We start from the raw sequence: 20,936 nt of genomic DNA, 5'->3' as shown, positions 1-20,936 counted from the left end.
GGTATAATGCAAACAAGGGGGCTGTATATCCATATGCAGCGGTGCTTTTTCTTTTTGGCCAAAGTTTGTTGCTGTTGTTGGATGTGTAGGATTTCTGTCTCTCTGTCTCATGGAAGTATTCAGAAGGCCAACCTGAGAAATGGGGTGGAGTGGGATGGGGGGGAGAGGTGACTGAAGGGGACTGAAGGCGGGGACTCCACTTGACAAAAGATAGACCCATTGCGGGGGATCCCGGCCCATGTGAAATGAGTGGCCCATTCTGTCATGATCCACGATTCAAAGACATCTGCTGAGTTACCCCAGGACAACACAGTCATCCTGAGAGCAGACAGATGCACTGCGGCTTCTAAGGCAGCCGTAGTTGCAGCCTTGTCTGCCTGCACCATTAAAGCCCTGCAGCACGGAGCTTGTTTGGAGAGTTTCTGGTGGGGCTGTAAGAAAACTGAAAGTTACACGGAACACAAAACAGCATCATCATGTGTGAGTTCCGCTCATTTAAGTGCTTCTCGGTATCATAGCTATCAGTCCAGTTTGGAGTAGAAACGAGTGCTTCCACACCCAGGTTTAGCCAGTGATGAGCCTGGCTCTATTTTTAAAGAAGGAAAATTCAGTGGTCAGTGACTTGAGTTCTTTTTAAGGAATCCAGTTTTGCCTGGTCACTGTGACTTGACATCATCTTCAAAGTTCAGAAGTTAGTTCCTGAGGGGAGTTTGCTGTCCGGGGAGACAAGGTGAGGAAGGGAGTGTGTGTGTGTGTGTGTGTGTGTGTGTGTGTGTTTGTGTACACGTGCATGTGCACGTGTTCTCTCCCCTGTGTCCTGCCCAGGCCCCTTAGTGACACTTGGTGCTGGAACCACCAGGCAGGATCACAGTGGACACTAAACCCCCATTGCCAGGAAAGAAGTTTGGTCTCCTAATGTGAGGAAGTTTCCCACAAACCTCCCCTAAAGAGAATTTGTCTCTTGGCAGGTTTTTCCTTCTTACTGAGATAAGGATCCAGGAATAAGGGTTTAGTTACCTGGTTTTAAAGTTGCTCATAGAACTAGAGTTTGTCACCTTGAAGGGGAAGTTAAGAAGCATTGCCTCTGTGAAATCCTTCCAAAGGGATTCTGCCACCATCGGAGGAGTTTGGTGTGTGTTTGTTTCTCTTGGGTGAGCATCATATCTGCCTCTGACCTTTAAGTCGGCTCCTTGGGACCCACTCATTTTAGTCCTTGAACATCAAAGCCCATTACAACATGGTGTCTTGCGGGGTGGGGGGGGGCTCTCTTTAATCTTTCTGGCTTTGATTTCTCAGCCTGGGATTCAAAGACTCTCCTGCCTATTGGATAAAGCAAAGTGAGTTTGTCAAGGACAGTTGGGTTTGGATTGGGGGTGGGAAGGAGTGTACGTGAATAATGAAAGAACTTAGTGCTGGTTGCTTAAATAAAAACGCTACTACAGAAACAAAACCCAAACAAAAAAACAGTAAGGGATTTATCCTAAGGATCTCACTCCATGTTTAATGTTTATGACTCGCAGTTCTTTAAGGTAGTAGCATTATTCTGAGGAGAAAGGAGCATAATTAGCACACGTGGAAGGTCTCAGCTACCAAGATGAGTGGGAATATTGTGTGTTTGGTTTTGGGTTTGTTTTTTTTTTTTTTCCCAAACTCCCTCTTCCTACCCAGCAGACCATTTTTCCCAGCCCTCCAAACAAACTCTCTCCACATCTTTGATTCATTATAAGTTGAAAAGACTGATAGCTACGTAGAGTTGCTTGGCTGTTAGTGGGCATACACATCATAAGGCAGAAGTACCAAGAATGAAAATGTCATGTCAGTCGCCAACCTGGGGCTGGGGGAATCCTGGGGGTCTCTTCTGGGTCCCTGAAATCACACCGTGTGAAGACAGCAGGAGGCCACAGATGTAGCCGGAGGACTTTTAACTGATGATCAGAAAGCAATGCTGTGGGTAATCGTACATGTGGGTGGGTCCTTAGGTCGGCAGGTGTGGCAACGCAGACTCAGGACCAGGATGTACTTCAGATGCGCCAGGACCACCACACAGCCACCGTCTGCCGCTGCCCCTGCTCCTCTCCCCTCGCCCCTCTCCGCACCCACCTGGGCTGCGGCTGCTCTCGCCTCTAAGCTCCTGATAATCCATAGTGACGGATAGGGCATGTCAGCTCTTACTCTAATTAGTGGTGCCAACGACCGCTTTCTTCTTTGTTCTCTAATTCAAGAAAGTAATACAGTTATTTCCCAGATAGTGGGTATGCTATTTGTAAAATTATTATTAAGTGGCTGAGTTTTGTAATATGGTTACACAACAGGTCGGGTAATGTTTGATGAGGGGTGACAGTAGCAGAGGGAGTAGGGAATGGACTCTCCATCCCGCAGAGGAGAGTGTGACCTCTGATAGGAATCTCTTCACCATGACGCTCTACAGATGGCCTCTGAAGGAGTGTGAGTGCTTTGGGAGAACACTGGCCGGCCGAGTAGCTGCATCAGTAATCCAGTTCAGATGCACACCCTGCAGAGGAACGAAGAACCAGTCACAACTTAAGCGTCGTCAAAGAGTAATTCTGATACTCACATTTTAATAAGGGATGATACGGCTTATCCTGAATCCAAGTTGGGGGATCAGGAGTGACCCATAGATGGGAAAGTCCAACTCACAGCCTCTGCCTGATGCCTGTTGGTGGCCACCGCCGATGCTGAGTTCTGGTGGCTGCCGGCAGGCATCGAAGGCTGGCACATTGGCAGTGAGGAGAGGGGGTAGAAGGATTTAGTTCAGGGATGAAGGCAGGACTGCAGCAGGAGAGGATCGTGGCCTGCTGGGCTCAGAACTCAAGCAACCTCCGTTTCCTGCCCCTGTTCAGAATCAGTCTATCCCGGCGTAGATAGTGTTTTTCTCTACTCATGTGCTTGACTCCCAGTTCATCCAGCACAAGACCAACCCCTTTTTCATGAAAGCTGACTTTCATTGAAACCACCTTTATGTAACACATATGTAAGATCAAGGGCCACGAAGCTGCCAGGGGTTCAAATCTCAGCTCTACCTCTCACTAGTTCTGTGACCTTGGGCCGTTAGTTCACCTTGCAGTTCTTAAGTTTCTTCATCTGTCAAATAGGATAATAACTACGTATTTTGTAGGGTTGCTATGAGGATTACATGCACTCAGTGAAGTGCTCAGTACAGGGACTGGCACAAAATAATCACTCTATATATAAACAATATATCTTGGTTTGAGAATGTGAATTTTTCACTTGACAGAAGCCAAATTTAACAATTCTTTGCACTGGCTGTTTGAGAGATTGTAAGCCTTTATATCTTCAATAGCCCAGATGTGCTGAAAGCTATGATCACATAAGGACATTTCTGAAAGACACGGGCAGGATTTGAAATTCTCAGGATGAAGTTGCATGCCAGCATTCTCTACATTTCTAATTTCTGGGTGTGAAGAATATAACATCTGCAAACAACAGCTGGACAAATATCAGAAGATATAATTCCAACTTCTTGCCATGTTGGCAAAAGCTGTTGGGAGGGAGAGAGGCCATCCGCCTTGTATCAGTACCTTTTTATAGCCGGAGGAAGAGAAGTTGGATGAGTCACTATGTCTAGGCAAGGTTTCAGGAGAGCAGACCTAAGGAAACCTTGTCAGGGGCATCCTGGAAACTATCAAATCGCATGCAGCCGTCACTAAGAAGGCCTGGGTTATCGGGGCAGGTTGATAGATTTCATGTGGTTTATCTAGAGAAGCTTAGCTGAGTTCCAGGCATCTATTTGCGTCTCGCCCTACGTTTCAGTAATTCAATTTCAGGCAAAGTGCTGGCCTGCAGGCAGTCGGCCCGGAAAAGGGAAACAGCAGGAAGGACAGTCTGAAAAGGAAGCAAGGAACCAGAGCTTCTGTTTAAAAGGTGGGCTGGTGTTGGCGGCATCATGTAATCTGATGGGCTTCGGACAGGATGGATAGACCACCCGCCGTTTGCCCGGTTTCCCCAGCTGCACGTAATAGAGCCAGTCTCTCCAAGTGATGACTCTGGCTCTCTGGGGAGAGAGGTAAGACCAGGACAAGCCAGGAAGGAGGAAACAGTTGGCAAAACAGCTACGGAGGTATTGCTCACAAAGCAATTGAGACACAGAAGCAAGAAGAGGCCTCTGGTCAGAAGTCAGCACGTGGGCCCAACTCCGTGGCTCTGACCTTTGCTGCAGGGACCCCAGACTTCTGCTCCTGTGTTTCTCATCTGCAGAATGAAGGGTTGGGGATTATATGTCGGGTCCCCCCAGCTCGAACCTTCTCCGTTACTAAATGGCTGTGCAGCTCTGGCCATGTCGGGGTAACCCTCGTCCACACTTGCCCCCTCTTGGCACACTCTCACGCCCTCCGCTGGGTGCTCCCCAGGATGGGGGCTGTAGCACATTCCTGCCTTCTCCCCTTGTGGACTGCAGGAGACAGTACTGATGCCCACTCGGAAAGGCCTGGCCTGGAATCTGGCCCTTTTGAGGCTCTATAGGGCTACTTCTGACCTTTTGCTCCTTTGGGGAAAAAAATTAAGTAAATTCTTCAATGCGTCTCCTTCCTTTATGATCCTCTATTAAAACAAGCGAACCATCCAGCTCCTTTCATCAGAGTCCGGCTGGCTTCTGTCCTGTGTCTGATCTGTGGGTGTGGTATGGAGTTTGTTTGGGTTGGACCCCTGGTTAAGATCCCTTTGAATCATTTCTCGTGACTCCAGAATGCTGCTAGTAGGAACTGTATACTTTCTTGGGGGTGGGGGTGGCTGTGGGAGTGACAGCCTGGAGAATATTATGTCTATCACATGTGAGCAGATCAAACCAACGCGTAGATCTTCTTGCCCTATAACCAGAAGCACGAGGACACTGTGTGACATTAGTCAAGTTTTCTAGCTTCTAAGTAGTCCATGGGGACAACGACCATGGTTTGAAACCACTGACTTAGTTCTGGACAACTAAACCATCTGATCAGACCTAATGAAATACTGATTTAACCCAGGGAACTTGGGAGGCCAAGGGGGCTGAAGCTGTTATCTGCCTTGGCTCTGTGTTCTGACTTGAAGCCAGCCTCATGGAAGAGAGCCAGGACCCAATTATTCCTGATTCCAGCAGCTCGTGTAGTTTATTGTGCTAAGAAATAGAGCCTCCTGCTTCTAGCAAGTTGGTTTCTGCTGTTTGGCTACCAGAATTTCATAGGATAGATTATTTGGGGTAACAGGATATCAGATTAATCATCTAGGCCTCAGTTGTGTAGTGATACTCAATACTTTCTCTTCCTTAGTGTAACATTATACTAGCAACTATAGTATCCTATTACATAGAAAGCTGAAGAATCCTGAAGCCATATTCACCTTCTGCAAACCTGTCCCCATCACTCTGGAAAAGTCCTGGGGTGTGAGGAGGTTAAAGAGAATTTTCACCAGGAATTCTCATTGCATCACTTTTGTAATGAAACATCGTTCAGTTTGGGTGGCTTTATTAAAATGATAGGGTTTGGAAACCTGCTTGGTATGTGAGCCAAGTGAGTTTGGTTTAGAAAAGTCTGTATCTTATCTGCAGCTTGTCTATATAGTTTGTTTTCATACAAAAGCTCTGGTTTCTCCATTCAAAAGGCATAAAACACGGGCCCAGACCACCACCAAGAGCTATCTGCCCTTCCTCCTCCAGTCTTGAGTTCTGCTCTCACACGTCTGCTGTGTGCTGATGTTGTCAGCCAAGGGGACCACAGCTTTCTTGAGCGCTTCCTTCACTCTCCAGGCGGCTGACATACTGGGGGAGGGCAGGGGCCCATGGTCCTGTGCGGACTGCACACAGAGGGTCTCCCGAGGGTTTGGTCGTAATTTGTCTCCGTTGGCTTAGAAACCCTAGCTAGAGTACTGCTGGGTGTTTAGGGATAAATGGGAATTACACAGGATTCTCAGCATTTGTAGATGGGGCCCTAACTAGGCTGGCCAACGGGCAGCCCTGGGTATGACTCCTACGTGATTTCGGTTGCTGCTGTGAACCGACTTAGACGGCGAGGCTGCTTCCAGTGGCAGTCAGAATATGGTCTGCCACTGTGATGCCATAATACAGAACCAGAAGCCAAAATGTGTAAGAACGGGTATTTCAGAGTTACTTTCAACTGACATCTGACTTTTGGGTTCATGTTTGGAAGTGAAACAGTCTACCTGATTTGCTTCTACCCAGCTGCTGTCAACAGTAGCACAAGCCAGAATTGTGAGACTCACGTGTCAAGGATGGGCGAGACTCCTTTGTCATCCATAATTGTTTATTCATTTTTCTCTCCCAAAATGAGATAAATTTACCTGTGTCCAGCTGCTTCTTGCAACAATAGCAATCAGACAAGTTGAATTATTCTGTTCATAAACACACACACACACACACACACACACACACACACTTTTATCTGTGCTTTCAGTGGATGTTCCCATACATACACATAGATAAAAATATATACACACACCCCTTAGTAGATTTTGGACAGTTGAATCCAGTAGTCTACAGAAGGTTCCTGCTATCTTGTTCTCTTTGCAAGCATTATTGGGGACTTTGTTTAGAGGGTGTGTGTGTGTGAGAGAGAGAGAGAGAGGTTCAAAGTACTATCATATACATACTATCAATCATTTAAAAGACAACAAACACAGCCTGTGTGTAGAAGTTTATATACATTGCTTTTCTAAATCATCTCAATATCCCTACAAGGTTGATCGAGTTGTTACGTCCATTTACCTGTGTGAAGAACAGGCTCTGAGATTCTCCTGAGAACTCAGAGTTACTAGTATCCAAGCTGGGATTTGGACCTCTCTGACTCCAGATCCTGACTTCTTAACCATGACTCTTTCCTGACTATTTAATTCCCATGACAGTCCAACCACATGAATTCAGTTTTATTACCATCCCCATTTTACAGATGAGAAAATTGAGGTGAAGTGACTTGGGTAGAGTGCCTACATTGTTGTTTTTAGGGCTTTGATTGAATTCAGTCATCTTTTATACCAAAAAAGTTCTGATGGGCAAGATAAATAAAGTAATGTAGAGAGTAGAATCGGTCCACCTGACCACCACATGGATCATTCCAGAAGGTTACTTTATTTAAAACCATAAAGGGAAACAGCTTCTCTCAAAAATAGTAACCGAAGTAACTTCCTTGGGAAGGGTTGTTGATAGAGGCTTATTAAGAATAATAATACACAACAAGTATAAAGGTGTTTTATGTACCAGAGACTATTCTATATGTATTAATTCATTTGATGTTTCCAACAGCCCTATGATGTGGGTTCTGTTTGTCCCCATTTTAGAGATAAGGAAACAGGCACCAGGAGGTTAAATAACTTGGCCAGGATTACACGGCTGGTAAGTGGGAGAGCTGAGGGTTGGCCCAGAGCCCACGGCCTTCCCCCCTCTACAGTACTGCCATGTTAGTCTCAGTTTTACAGTCATTGAGTTTCTTTGGTTTATCAGTGAAATTGTCCTTTATTTTCCCTCGAGTACTTTGCTAACAAGGAGAGCAGACTGTCTAGGCAAGCGGGCGTCCCTCAGTTATCAGGCTCCTGGTTCTGATATCTGGATTTTCCATAGCGTCAAATGAAAGACACTTTAGCACACTTTGGAAAATAAAAAAAACAGGTCTCCATTAAAGTGGTTAAATAGTGATGTTTAAGGCTCATTTCTAGAATGTCAGTTGACAAAATAAATGTAGAACTAGACTTTGATGCCTTTTTCAAAAATCCTTAGCCATTATTAAATAGGTTCTGGAAAATCTCTTTATCTGATGCATAGTCACTGATCAGATTAATCCTCTATCGTTCACCCATCTCTTAAATTGGTGACCAGGGCATGGTCCTCAGGTGCGCTTACCTTGGCCCTGGGCCTGCCGCATCTCTGTAGTCTGTCTTCCTCAGGAGCCAGTGTCTTTATAACCATTTAACAAGAAAGTACTGTCAATTAGCCATGGGAGAGACCTGGGCTCGTTTTCTACTTTCAGCTCCTACTTCCTCAAGCACATTAGAATCTGAAAAGAACATGAAATTAAACTTCTATAAGAAGTTGCTGACTCAGGTGAAATCTATGAACTTCTTTTTGAAATCAGAATGTTTTTTTTCTTTTGCTTTTCTTTAGTAAGACCCCACTTCTTCTGATAAGTGCCTTAGCATCTTTTAGAACTGAAATTTTAATTCCCTTTTCTTTATCAACTAAGACTCATAGCTTGCTTCTGCTAGGGAGGCAGGAATCACAAAACTTCTATCTCAACCTGAAGCTGTTTGCTAAACAGGTTGGCATATCTTTCAGAACAAGGAATCAATTTTTTTAAAAGACATTTAAGTAGAAAAAAACATTTTAAAACATACATCTCTCACAGCGTTATTTTACTTTTTAAATGAGACGTGGAGAAGGGACTCATTCCATTCTCAAGAGAAGCTTTTTCTGTCTGTTCACAAGGGATGGAACAGCGTGGGAGGAATGGCTGGGGCTTTGGATGCCATTTGACCTGGGTTTGAATCTTAACCCCGCCATTACCATCACCTACGGCTCTGAGCCTCCACTTCCCCATCTGTAAAATGGGACATATAATGCTATGGTTATAATGCTGTGAACAGAGAGGCCAGTTATATATAATTAACCAGAGTAGAAATGATAGCAGCAACTTGATAATCAGATGTTTGTACACTCTGCTCTTTCTAGCCCATAATTTAGAAAGACAGCAAATGGTAACTAATAGGTAATAACGATAATGAGCCCATCAGGAGGCCAACAGAAGATTACTGGTAGTTGTGCAGTGTTGGGGGAAGAGCAGGAGCCTCAAAATTAGATGATTTTTAATCTTGGCTTTACTACTTACTAGCTGCGTTGCCCTGGGCAAGTTATTTCATTTCTCTGAGCTTTGATTCCCTCTTTTGTAGAATGGGGACAATAGTATCAGCCTTTTATATCCCAGAACTGTCCTGAGCCTCAGATGAAATAACAGAGTGTGTTTTGTAAACCAGAAAGTGTGAACAGGCTGCCAGAGGCCTTGGGGATGCGTCCTTATGGGAGGACACTGAAAGCCCACCCCTGGTCCCAGCTGGGTCCAACTACCTGTGTTCATAAGCGTACGTCTTTGGATGCATCTAAGATGACACACTGCATTTCTGCAGAGAATGTTTCTGCAGAGCAAGAAATGAGATAACTTTTTCTGGGAGAATTGTTTTCGTAGTTGCTCTAAAGGGTCTCAGGCCTGGCGAGGAAATTTCAGTTATATTTGCAAATGGACAAAGGTGAAAGTCAAGGCAGGAATTTTTATTGGCAGCAGGGAGAGGACTGATACAGTCAGAAAGGAAAAGGCCACAAGAAGTGAAGGGAAAGAGTTTGGAGTTTGGAGCAGAATTCCCACTTACCATTATTAAACGTAATAATTCAAGGTTTCACATTTGAGGAAGAATCATCAGCCATTGTGCTAGGGTGGAAAACATCCAAGCATTGATTTTTTCAGAGAGTCTGGGGTTCCTGTGACTGGGCTTTGACTGGTGTCTAGAAAGAGAAATCACTATCTTTTCCATGTGTGCAAAAGGTCAGGCATCTAAATGGATACCTCTTCTTTCAAAAATGTCTGTGATGATAAATGTGTGCGTAGGATCTGGTGAAGCCAGGAATTCCTTTATAATTCTCATTTCTCATTTCTCTCCTTGGCCCAGAGATAGATACTGGCCGCAGTTGAGGATGGAAACTTTTCAGACTTGCCGTGCTCTCCTGCCTCTGGAGAGTCATGTTCTGTTTGAAAAGAGCTGAAAAAAAATGAAGGCTGTTTTTTCACTTGGGATAAGAAAATCCTTCTCCAAGCAGGAAGGGCTCTGTGAGAGTAACAGCATCCATATGTGGAAGCTGGCTGCTAATACACAGCATATGGGCCAGTGAACTTTCCAGGCAGAAATACGCCTCCAGTTCTCCAAAGATTCCCCAAGTAAACTCCAGAAAGGACCATCACTTAGGTGACGGATGGCATAGGCACAGCTTCTGGGCTTCACAGGCCTGTTGTTCCATGGAACGTGAGCCACAGACGGGGACAGAAAAGGCCTGGTTGGCCTTAAGATGGATGGCATTGGCCTGTAGCCCTCTCTATAGGTCCCTGTGCTCCCCCAAATACTGTGGGCTCGCTCTGTTCTCTTAAGGGATGTGCATCTGAAGGTTGCTTCCCAGGTTGGCAGGATTATTTGTTCAACTCAGTGGAAACGTTTTCTCCTCTACTCTTAGAGACAGCATTATGTAATGGAAAGAACACTTACCTGGGAACCAGGTGGCCTGGACTCCGGCCCTCACTTGATGTGACCTTAGGGAAGTCAGTTTACCTCTCTTGTCTGATCCAGAAAATGAGGAGGTGGGACATGGTAATGGTTGGGACCCCTGCTGCTCCCTTAGGTTGGAACTGAGTGGCCTATGACTCCATCCAGAGGTGAGTGATGGGAGAAACCTTCCACAGCTGGGCACAGCTGCGCCCCTCGTTGCCGTGGCCCCCGCATTATATTCCATTGCAGCCCTGTGTGCTATGGATGAAATTCAGGAAAGGTAGGGAAAGACCTTTCATTGCTGTCAGGAGGAATTCTGTTCTGAGCCCCAGATGAGTAATTGGCAACAAAGCGACAAAGGGAGAGACAGACTGCCCCTCAATTGCTATAATATTTCTTCTGAGCCAGCATTTGCAAGTCTCTGGATTCCCGCTTCATCTTCTCACAGTGGAGGGCTCAGCATCCCCTCCCAGCCTGTTCCCAATTCCTAACCATTACCCTCCCTCCTCGCCTGTTCAGCTCCTGTCCCACCCAACCATCCCTTTCTCTGCAGCCTCTGCTGGGTTCTTGCATGGGCTGCTTTGTCTGCAGAATGGTTAGGAAGGCAGCGCCCCCGATTGCTGATTTGCCCCCACGATCCCCCTTCCCTGCCCCAAGCAGGCCCTTTGATCCCTCTGTTCCACTGAGCACAACCGTGGTTGCTTCATCAAACGAGCTCAGACGGAGACCCACAGCAGCTCTGCCTGCAAGTCTGTCACCATGGCAACGAGCATCCCCTCCGTTCTACTGTGAAGAGAAAATGGCTGTTTAGAAGGAAGGGCTCACTGAGTCTCTATTACTCTGTCTGTTTTGTCCAAGCCCCTCCTTCATATCTGCTTCGAGAAGCTGCATGCATTGACCCAAACCTCCCTTAGCTTTTAGCGTGCAGATTTACTTTATCTAAGAGGAGGAAAGGCAGAAGGAAGTAGAATCCCAATGAATGACAGCATGTTTCCTACCCTAAAACTATATTTTCATGAGGAACGGTTGTCTGCTCTGAGCCGATAAAGGAGGAACTCCAGGAATACAGGAATCTGTGAGATCCGGTGCAATGTGTTTTGTCTTATGGGTGGAGTGGAGCATGTGGGTATTTAAATAAGATGCAGTGCAGTAGCCGAGGGATGCAGGGGACCGCAGGGCACAGGCTCCAGCATTTCAGAAGAGTGACTGACTCATTGGGGTGATGACGTGTGACTGCTGTCTCCCCTTATGAAAAGAGATGTATTGGTCCTGTAGCCGTGAGGTAAGGTGAGCGTGTGCGTGGCATCCCCTGCTTCAAAGTCAGTTTGCATCTTCACGGTGAGTCCTTCCCTGCAGTGGTTCAGCTCCGCAGAGTGGGGAAGTGACAGGAAACCCTGCGCAGGGTGGTGGAGCAGTGGGCTTCCCTCTTAGCACAGCTGTGGGGATGCTGCAGGTTGATGATCCCTGTGGAACTGGCTGGGCTGCTGCTTCCATGAATCCCACACGTGCCGCTGTTTGGAAGCAGGACCCCAAACCTTCTCAAGGGGTCAGAAACATCTAGGGCAGAAGTCACCGCAGATTTTCCAGGGGACCCTGCACTGTCTGATAGAGGATAACCCTGTCCACTCCTGGCCTCAGCACGAGGAACTGTGGTGACAAGTTCTCAAAACCCAAACAACCTCCTTCCTCTCTTCACTCTTTCTTGAAGTGAGCAGGGAGACTCCGTTTTTGAATGAAAGCTCTGGTTTCTGTCTCAGAAATTCAAACGTGTGTTTAAACTGGGCTTTGTCTTCTTCAGTTTCTCTGCAGGTGGATATTGTTCCCAGCCAAGGGGAAATCAGCGTTGGAGAGTCCAAATTCTTCCTATGCCAAGGCAAGTGCCCGTGTCACACTGCCTTTCAGGAAGCCCACCCCGCAGAGCAGAGCCGGGGGCTGGGACTGCCGGGCTGATCGCAGTGCGCCTGGAATCCTGGGTGACCCAGGAGCCAGGGGAAGTGCTCAGACACCCTCCCTTCCCCTCACAAAAGCTGCCCCAGCACAGAGAAATGTGCTGTGTGGACTTCTGCTTCATGATGGAGGTCCAGGGATTTTCTTAGGAAAGTCGGCGCAGCCCCAGACTCCCTGCTCTGAGTACATCCAGAGTTCTGTGAATGACACTGGGGAGCAGGGCTGGATCAAAAAGAATGCTTCAGTGGGTCCCTGTAAGGGTTATTAGAATCTCCCAGAGCAGGAAACTCCTGGAAGGCCTACAACATGCCTGAAAGAAAACTGAGTCCCAGTATCTCTTTTACTGAGGACGGGTGCCCTGGGTTTCCCAGCTCTCTAGTGAATTCCAATATTCTGTCCCCTTGCCCGCACCAGAGCTCAGAATTTGTCAGACCTGGCGTCCTTGTCTTTTGTTTAGAAAATACACCCCAGTTTCCACAGCTCAGCTGATGATCAGGAAATGTCCTGTGGAGGGAAGCCTTCATGTGAGGTTTTGGAGTCTCTGTAGGTGACGTGCCTGGGATTTGGAGCATGAAAGACCCGGGAAAGACCTGAGCTAGGTGTAAACTGACATTGAACAAGCCGCTTGCGGCAGGAAGGGGCCTTGAAGTGCTGTCATGATTTGCGCTGGTTGAGGCGGCTGGTGGCCGCTCCATGTGTTCCTTCCAGCTTTGCCTTCATTATAGCAATTGAAATGACGTGGAGATGCAGCCGTGGAGCCCACAGCACATCTTGCAAATAGTGATATTTACTGAAAACGTGATGGGCCCTGAAAGGAAGGCTGCTTCATTTCCACACTAAGCATCCGTGCAGGGCGTGGGGTACGGGCTGGGGAAGGGCACTGTGCAGGGAGGCAGGGTGATGCTACATCCGGGGATCCCAGAGCCCTGTTCCAGCTCTGTGTCAGGACAGCTCTGCAGCAGCGTCCACCCCTCCGAGGTGCCTGGGGAGAGGACACGTGGGCTACCTTCTTTGCAACATTTAAGCAGGTGCATTTGCCTGTCTGAGGCGGAGGTGTTGAAACGACAGTCATGGCAGTTTGTGCAGGCAGATGCTAGCGTAAAAGTGGTTGGAATTTATACTCTGAGACTATCCGGTGTCTCATCTTCCCATTCGGAGACCGTAATCTAAGTCCTTGAAAACAAGCTGACGAGTTTGCTCAGACCAACTAGCCCTTGAGCTCTGATCCCAGATACTAACGCCCTTTGCCCCCCTCCCCCCCATTCAGTGAGGTTATAAGCTCCTAGCTTTGCACCTGGCACACATTATGTCCTCAATAAATATCTCTTCTCTTCCCTCACTAGGGATAGGACCATGATGAGAAATACCAGCACCAGTATTTGTTAAGTTCTTTCCAAATACTGTAAGTGATGTTACGTACATAACAATTAACTGCAGAAGCCACCAACATGAATGGTCACACCCCCCATCATCAAGCCTTATGAGCTCTCGTTCAGTAGCTCTTACTGAGTACCTGCTGTCACCCTGGAGGGGTCTTTGTCTTTTCTCCATCAGTGGTTTGAAAATAATCTCTTCCTCTTTAGTGGCAGGAGATGCCAAAGATAAAGACATCTCCTGGTTCTCCCCCAATGGAGAAAAGCTCACCCCGAACCAGCAGCGGATCTCGGTGGTGTGGAACGATGACTCCTCTTCCACCCTCACCATCTACAATGCCAACATTGACGATGCCGGTATTTACAAGTGTGTGGTCACTGCGGAGGATGGCACCGAGTCAGAGGCCACGGTCAACGTGAAGATCTTCCGTAAGACCCTCCTCCTTCTCCTTCTGTGCGCCCTGTCCTGTGCCTTGGCCAGGAAGACACATAGGTAACAGAGAGAGTGAGATGGAGTAGAGGACCCGCTGAGGGCTTGACAGGGCCCCTTTCCCCCGTTCCTTTAAGTCTTTTCTGCCTCAGGCTAAGAGCTGCAGTGCGTTTTCCAGTGATCCTTGGCCAACTCCGAACTCACAGCTGTGTTCATGCTGGTCACAGCTACCTCCCGCGGGCCTCCATTCTCTAAATTCAAATTACACCATTCCCAGAGGGCTCATGTGGGTTCCCCTCGCCCTTCCCTGAGTGTTGACTGACTGTTGTACACTTTGGTTTATCCTTTTTATTTCACTCTTTCCTGCTGGTGATGGAGTGCAAAGGCTCCACGGGGTGTGGAGGTTATTATATGAACACTCTGTGCCACTCAGAGCGGGCAGTTCCCACTGCCACTGAAGTCAGTCTAGAGGTGGTATCTCATTTCCTTGTTATCATGCATCTGTCCTCTTGTCATGATGGGTGACAGCTAATGGAACGGTATTGACTGCCACAGTATTTATTGCTATAAGCCTGCCCTTCCTTTGTTCTGTTCTTCGCGATTCTCTCTCCATAGACAGGCTGAGGTTGGGGTGCCAGACAGAGTAGGGAACAGAGAAAGGACTGATGTCCTTCCTCTACTATTCATTGTGGAATAGATGGTCTGCCAGTTCATTCTACCTGTGCGTTGTGTTTCATTAGCTCCATTCCGCACGGTGAGGACCCTTGATAAAGACACACCCTTCCCTCTGCAGACCCTTTTCTGCACAAAATGCGATAAATTTAGCACTCTGAATAGACACTAATTGCCAAACACAGGTGACATATTCCCTTTTTGTGCCAGCTGCTCTGACTGCAACTTTGGCCAAGTGATGGGTGGGACCTCCTTTGGTACCACCGTATATATGGACTGGAATCCAAGCAGTATGGTGCCAGTGAAAACGGATCTTTGCAGGAGAACCAGCTGTTTTCCCTCACTCTCCTCTTGCTCCTTTTCCAGAGAAGCTCATGTTCAAGAATGCGCCAACCCCCCAGGAGTTCAGGGAGGGGGAAGATGCTGTGATTGTGTGTGATGTGGTCAGCTCCCTCCCCCCAACCATCATCTGGAAACACAAAGGCCGAGATGTCATCCTGAAAAAAGATGGTGAGACCTGGCTGCTGCCCTTTCCCCTGGGCCAGTGAACCAGCTTCTGAGGCATTCCAGCCCAAACTCAGATTCCAGTGTCCCAGAACCGCATGTCGTTTCCAGGTCAGCGGTTGCATGTCTATAGCTTGTATATTCAGGCACTTGACTTTCTCTCCAGAGAAAAAGACAAATTTCCAGTAGGCTTTTGCTTTTGGCTCTATATTGGAGCCGGGGACACATTTTCTTATTTCAGTTTAGAGCCCCTCCCCTCCCCAGCCCTCCCCTCACCCCCACCCCTGTAAGACTGAAGGGAGGAACAAGGAAAGGCTCAGCGACCTGCCTGCAGATACCTGACTGACCCTTGGATGAACCTGCCTCTGTCCCTTCTAGTCCGGTTCATAGTCCTGGCCAACAACTACCTCCAGATCCGGGACATCAAGAAAACAGATGAGGGCACTTATCGCTGTGAGGGCAGGATTCTGGCACGCGGGGAGATCAACTTCAAGGACATTCAGGTCATTGTGAATGGTGAGAAGATCCGTTCTGCTTTCTCCACGGCTACAACCTTGGGTCGTCTGTGTCAGCTGGGTTCACCCCTTCCCCCATCCCACCCCCCAACCTCTGCGTCGTTTTTTTGTTTGTCTGCTTGTTTGTTTAAGTCCCCTTAACTATGGGGACTTTTCGTGCACTTCTGGAATGTCCTTCCTTATCTCGCAACACTGGAAACTTGCCCCGTGCTTCCTAACAAATGCTTATTCATCCTTCACCGTCCTTGACGTCACCGTATTTGTGACGCTAGTCCCCTGGTTCAGTGTTCGAAGAAAATATTATAATCAATTCAGGCCTCGGAATAGTCAAAATCATAGTCCATGGGCTTATTAATCTTAATTTGCAATGTCAAATAAACACACCCGTGGAATCAATCTGACATTTACAAGATGTTTACAGGAAATTATAATGTCGGTACTAAGAAAAGAAGTAAATCGTGGTTGAATTGTTTCAGATGTTGATATATATTTTTTGCCAAACTCTCCCCCTCTCATTCCTTTGGTGAAAAACAGTTTGTGTTTATGACACTCCCAGAGAAATGTCACTCTTTGGTGAGCTGGTGCATTTCAAATTGGTATTAACCATTTAATCACTAGGAGCAGGAGTTTTGAACTTTTTCCAGCATCAAGAGCCCCCTTTTGAAAGTCAAGTTCTGCCAATCATGGTAGTTGTAAGATTGGTATGCATTCTGTATATAATGACAAATAGCTACGATAAATTGGACACCATTTTAAAATGAATAAAACATATTAATATAGCTTCTAAATCTATATTATTAAAAGCAATATTATTATCTATTGTTATACATATAACAATAGTATATATTGTTGAAAAACACTGAAGTATGTTTGTGGGTGAATTATTGGTCCAGTTTACAGTAATTATTCAGTGCACACCTGAATTTAGATCCCTTACACTAACTCTGCAGCTGCTCACAACGCTTGACCAATCTGACCTGGGGTCCCCGGAAGTGCCTCTTCTCCAGACCAGCCGGTTCTTCCAAGTTTTCCCAGCCACCCCTGACAGTCCTTCTTTCCTTCAGTGCCACCCACTGTCCAGGCCAGACAGAGCATAGTGAATGCCACCGCCAACCTCGGCCAGTCCGTCACCCTGGTGTGCGACGCCAAAGGCTTCCCAGAGCCCACCATGAGCTGGACAAAGTAAGAAACTGGCTCGCGCCTTTTATCACCAACCAGCGGAGAAGGAGCCCTCGCAGGGCCTGCTCTGTGCTGGCGTTTCAAGGGCACGGGGCGGACAGCTGGGGACCATCAGCTCCAGGTGCAGAGTGGACTCTTTTCTGTAAGGTCCTCTGGCCTGTGTGTGCATTGGATTCCTTCATTTTCAGTTTGTGGGGCAGAACCAGAGGCCCTCTTTGGGCTTTGGGGGGTGGGGAAGGTGGGGTGCAGTTTGCATCTCTTGGGCAGTATCAGAGGTTTGGGGAGAGGAATCACGTGGAAGTACAATTTGGCATCTTAACTTTCTGTGAATATTCAGTCTTTCTCATGGGCTCAGTCTGCATTTTATGGAAACCAATTAAAAACCTCTCAGCTCTGTAGTCAAAACCACGGTATACTTTGCATTCCTGCGCCCTGTAGGGATGGGGAGCAGATAGAGAACGAGGAGGACGAGAAGTACCTCTTCAGCGACAACAGCTCTGAGCTGACCATCAGGAAAGTGGACAAGAACGACGAGGCCGAGTACGTCTGCATTGCTGAGAACAAGGCCGGCGAGCAGGATGCTTCCATCCACCTCAAGGTCTTTGGTAAGGACAGTGGGGTCAAGGTCTCCGCTCTGCCACAGTTCCTCTTAGCCTACACTGTTCATCAGGAAGACCCTATCCACTCTGCCCACTTCTTGTTAGCTCCATCACCTTAGCCCTAGTCCAAGCCATGCTGGTCCTCACCTGGTCAATGAGACAGCCTCCTAACCGGCCTCCCCACCTGCCATCCGTCCCCTTCAGCCCCTCCCACTCACAGTAGCCACAGTAACCTTAAGCCCCACTCCTCTGTTTCAAGTCCTCTGGTGGCTTCCTGTTGCAGCTAGAATAAAATCCAGACTCCCTGCTGTCGACAGAGACCAGATCTGAGCTAGCTCCAACTTCCTTCCAGACCTCATCATCCCTCCGCTGTGCTCCACATTTAAAGCTCTCCAACCCCAGAAGCCCTCTTCCTGTCCCTCTGACACACTAAGCTTGTCCTCTGTCTCGGGGATGTTACATTAGATGCTTCTTCTGCTTGGAATATCATTTCCCCAGATGCCCTGCGAGCTGCCCTCTTCTCATCCATCATCTAGATCTCAGTGTATCATTCAGATCACCTTCTCAGTGAATCCTTCCCTCCCTGCTCTGGCCAGTGCAGGTTTCTTATCACCACCCGTCCCCACAGCCTCCTCCACTGACCTCTTCTTCAGTGCCCTTCTCTGTACCTGAACGGATCTCATTTACATACTGGTTTAGGGGATTATTTTTCCCACCTCCGCTAAGCATGTGAACTCCAAGATGGCAGAGCACTAGCTGCCCTCTACATCACTTTATCTCTGGCACTCCAGACAGCACCAGACTCCATAATAGGCCCTTGCTAAATATTGGTGACCAAGTGGCTGCCTCCATCTCCCTTTCTTCTTTCCCTGGACTTTGTGAAGCAGGGTCATAAATGTCATGAAAAGAACCTCCGTATCTCTACTCACTTCGTCTCTATAAACTCAGTTGACGTCCATTCATTTAGAGCTGAAATGCATTTTGACCTGACTTGGAAAAACAAATTTGTGGTGAAGAGATGTTTAACCTAGTGGCTCTCAGCTCTGTCTGCTCATCTTTTTTAAAAACACAGATAAGCAAGTCCACTGTAGACGGTGCTGTCAGAGTACAGACAGCGCAGGGGCAGCCCCGGCGCACGCAGCTCCCTGGCAGTTAACAGCGTGTGTGCCTGGGGAACCTTCCTGGGACCCACTTGTTTGGCCTGATCAGGAGAACTCATTGATGTCTGTAAACACAGACCTTTGAAAATCAAGCAATTATGTGCAGTTGGACCCGCTGTCCCAGACGATTCCTGTTTACTCATTAAGAACAATTAATTGGTGGGTTTAGAAACGGGTTATCTCACCCCCTAAGTCATCACCAGTCATCGAGTTGATCTCCCTGTGTTAGGCAGCAGCTTCCCCCTATATCTTCTGAGGGTAGGAAGGAGTCACAGGGGGGAGGGGGTATGGGGACATATGTATAAATACAGCTGATTCACTTTGTTGTACAGTGGAAACTGGCACAACAGTGTAAAGCAATTATATTCCAATAAAGAGCTTAAAAGAAAAAAGAGAAACAGGTTATCAGTTTGGTCCAAATTAACCGTACGTACTTGAAAGTGAAGCTAAACTTCTTGGAAAATATTCTTGACAGTCTTTTCTCTGATTCCAACTGGTCTACCCCAGTTACTCTAAGTGTAAGTTTTTCTAGATGAAAGACAGATGCATTTGTTAATGCCTTCCTTCATTTCACAAATATTTATTGAGCACCCTTGTTGCTGGACAGAAGGGCTACAGAGATGATTAAGATACGGTCTTTTGACCCTGAGAAGCCCGAAAAGGGACATAAACATATAAGCCTATAAATTATAATAGATGGTGTCAGTCAACCACATTTGAGTACCTGCTGTGGGCCCAGCCACTGCCAAGGTTACAGAGATGAATAACATGCACTGTGTTCTCATCAGTGGGTTCACAAGCTAACGTAGATAATCAGTGCTGAAATTTTTAATGACAACCCATTATAATCACTTCATAATAGCAATGTGCACAGTGTTTTATAGGAAAGGATTTGATTTCTGGTCTTGTGTGACAGAAGTTAGAGAAGTCTTCACAGATAATATGCTTGTCCCAAGTAGGAGTTTCCCAGATGCAGGAGGGGTGGGTGAGCCTTTCAGGCCACCCTGCACAGACACCAAGGCCAGAAGAGCCCATGTTGTGCTGAATGTGAACTTGTGAACGGGCACTGTGTCTGCTGTACTCACAGATGTACCCCCAGAGCCTAGAACATCACCTAGCATATAATAGGCACCAGTATTTGAATAAATGAGGGAATTGTAATTAGTTTTATATGAATGAAGCATAATGTATGTGGCAGGGAGATGAACCTAGAGACGTGTAATCACTTGTCTTTACGAAATTCTTTTAGGTATCAGCCCCGTAAAATAATAATAATAATACCCAACACAAAGTGAGCACGTATGTGCCCAGCACTACATGAAGTACTCTCCATATATGAGCTCTTTGAACCTCATCACAATCCTATGAAGTAGATGTAATTTTTATCCCCATTTTGCAAGTGAGGAAACTGAGCACAGAGAGACTAGGTGTCCTACCCAAGGAGCCAGGACGCAAACCCAAGCTTTCATGTCCATTCCCTGGGCTAACCATGGTGGTCATTGCTCCGTGAAACCCAGTTGAGCAATATTATGTCCCAATTCCATATGGCATGACTAGTGATTCATGGACTCTGCCTTTACCTCCGTGGGTTACGTGGTTTCTCTATGGAAGTACTCAGTTCTAACTTGGCTGGTCAAAAACAGATCTTGGCTTCTGTTCCAAGCCTCCCCGGTGGCAATGGCTACCCCAGGAAGGAGTGCTTAGTGTCAAGAGCCATGCGGAGCTGTGCTGGGGTGAAGAGGGTGGGTAAGTCCAGCGGGGGAGGGAAGGAGGCAGGGAAAGTAGGATGCAGGAGCTGGGGGAAGGAGGGATGTGTCTCTCCACCTTTGCTCCTTACCACGGATTCCCTGCTATATCACATACTCACACACACACTCTCACACTCACACACACTCTCACACATTCTTACACACTCTCACACACTCACATACTCAAACACTCACACTCCCACATACACACTCTCACTTACAGTCCCACATACTTACACACTCTCACACACACTTACACACTCTCACACCCCCACACACTCAATCATGCACACACACACTCATGCACTTTCACACACACTCTCACACACACTCTCACATGCACACTCACACTCACACACACACTGCACTACCACAGTTCTTTCCCAAGACTGCAGCTGGGAAGATGTTCATTAGGCAGCCCAGCAGAGCAAACAAGGAGGTGTGGGCCGACTCCTGCAGAGACAGGTAAGAGGATCACAGATGCCCCATCTTCCAGGCCCCATCCTCCTCTGTAACATCCCGAGGAGCGTTCACATGGCCTCCTTG

General features: G+C 47.2%; 1 protein-coding gene across 6 annotated transcripts in view; it reads left to right on the top strand.

Moving 5' to 3' along the window:
- NCAM1 (neural cell adhesion molecule 1) overlaps nt 1-20,936 on the top strand; it is a 310,065-nt gene that overhangs the window by 233,427 nt on the left and 55,702 nt on the right. For all 6 annotated transcript variants that reach the window (XM_057749795.1, XM_057749796.1, XM_057749799.1 and 3 more), the window contains exons 2-7: nt 12,062-12,136; nt 13,794-14,012; nt 15,052-15,195; nt 15,568-15,705; nt 16,769-16,886; nt 17,322-17,488. In XM_057749795.1, coding sequence (XP_057605778.1) covers nt 12,062-12,136; nt 13,794-14,012; nt 15,052-15,195; nt 15,568-15,705; nt 16,769-16,886; nt 17,322-17,488 — 861 coding nt within the window. The remainder of the gene's footprint in view (nt 1-12,061; nt 12,137-13,793; nt 14,013-15,051; nt 15,196-15,567; nt 15,706-16,768; nt 16,887-17,321; nt 17,489-20,936) is intronic.

Source organism: Hippopotamus amphibius, chromosome 9 (genome assembly GCF_030028045.1).
Source record: "Hippopotamus amphibius kiboko isolate mHipAmp2 chromosome 9, mHipAmp2.hap2, whole genome shotgun sequence".
Taxonomy (NCBI): domain Eukaryota; kingdom Metazoa; phylum Chordata; class Mammalia; order Artiodactyla; family Hippopotamidae; genus Hippopotamus; species Hippopotamus amphibius.
This window is presented reverse-complemented; position numbering and strand designations above follow the sequence as displayed.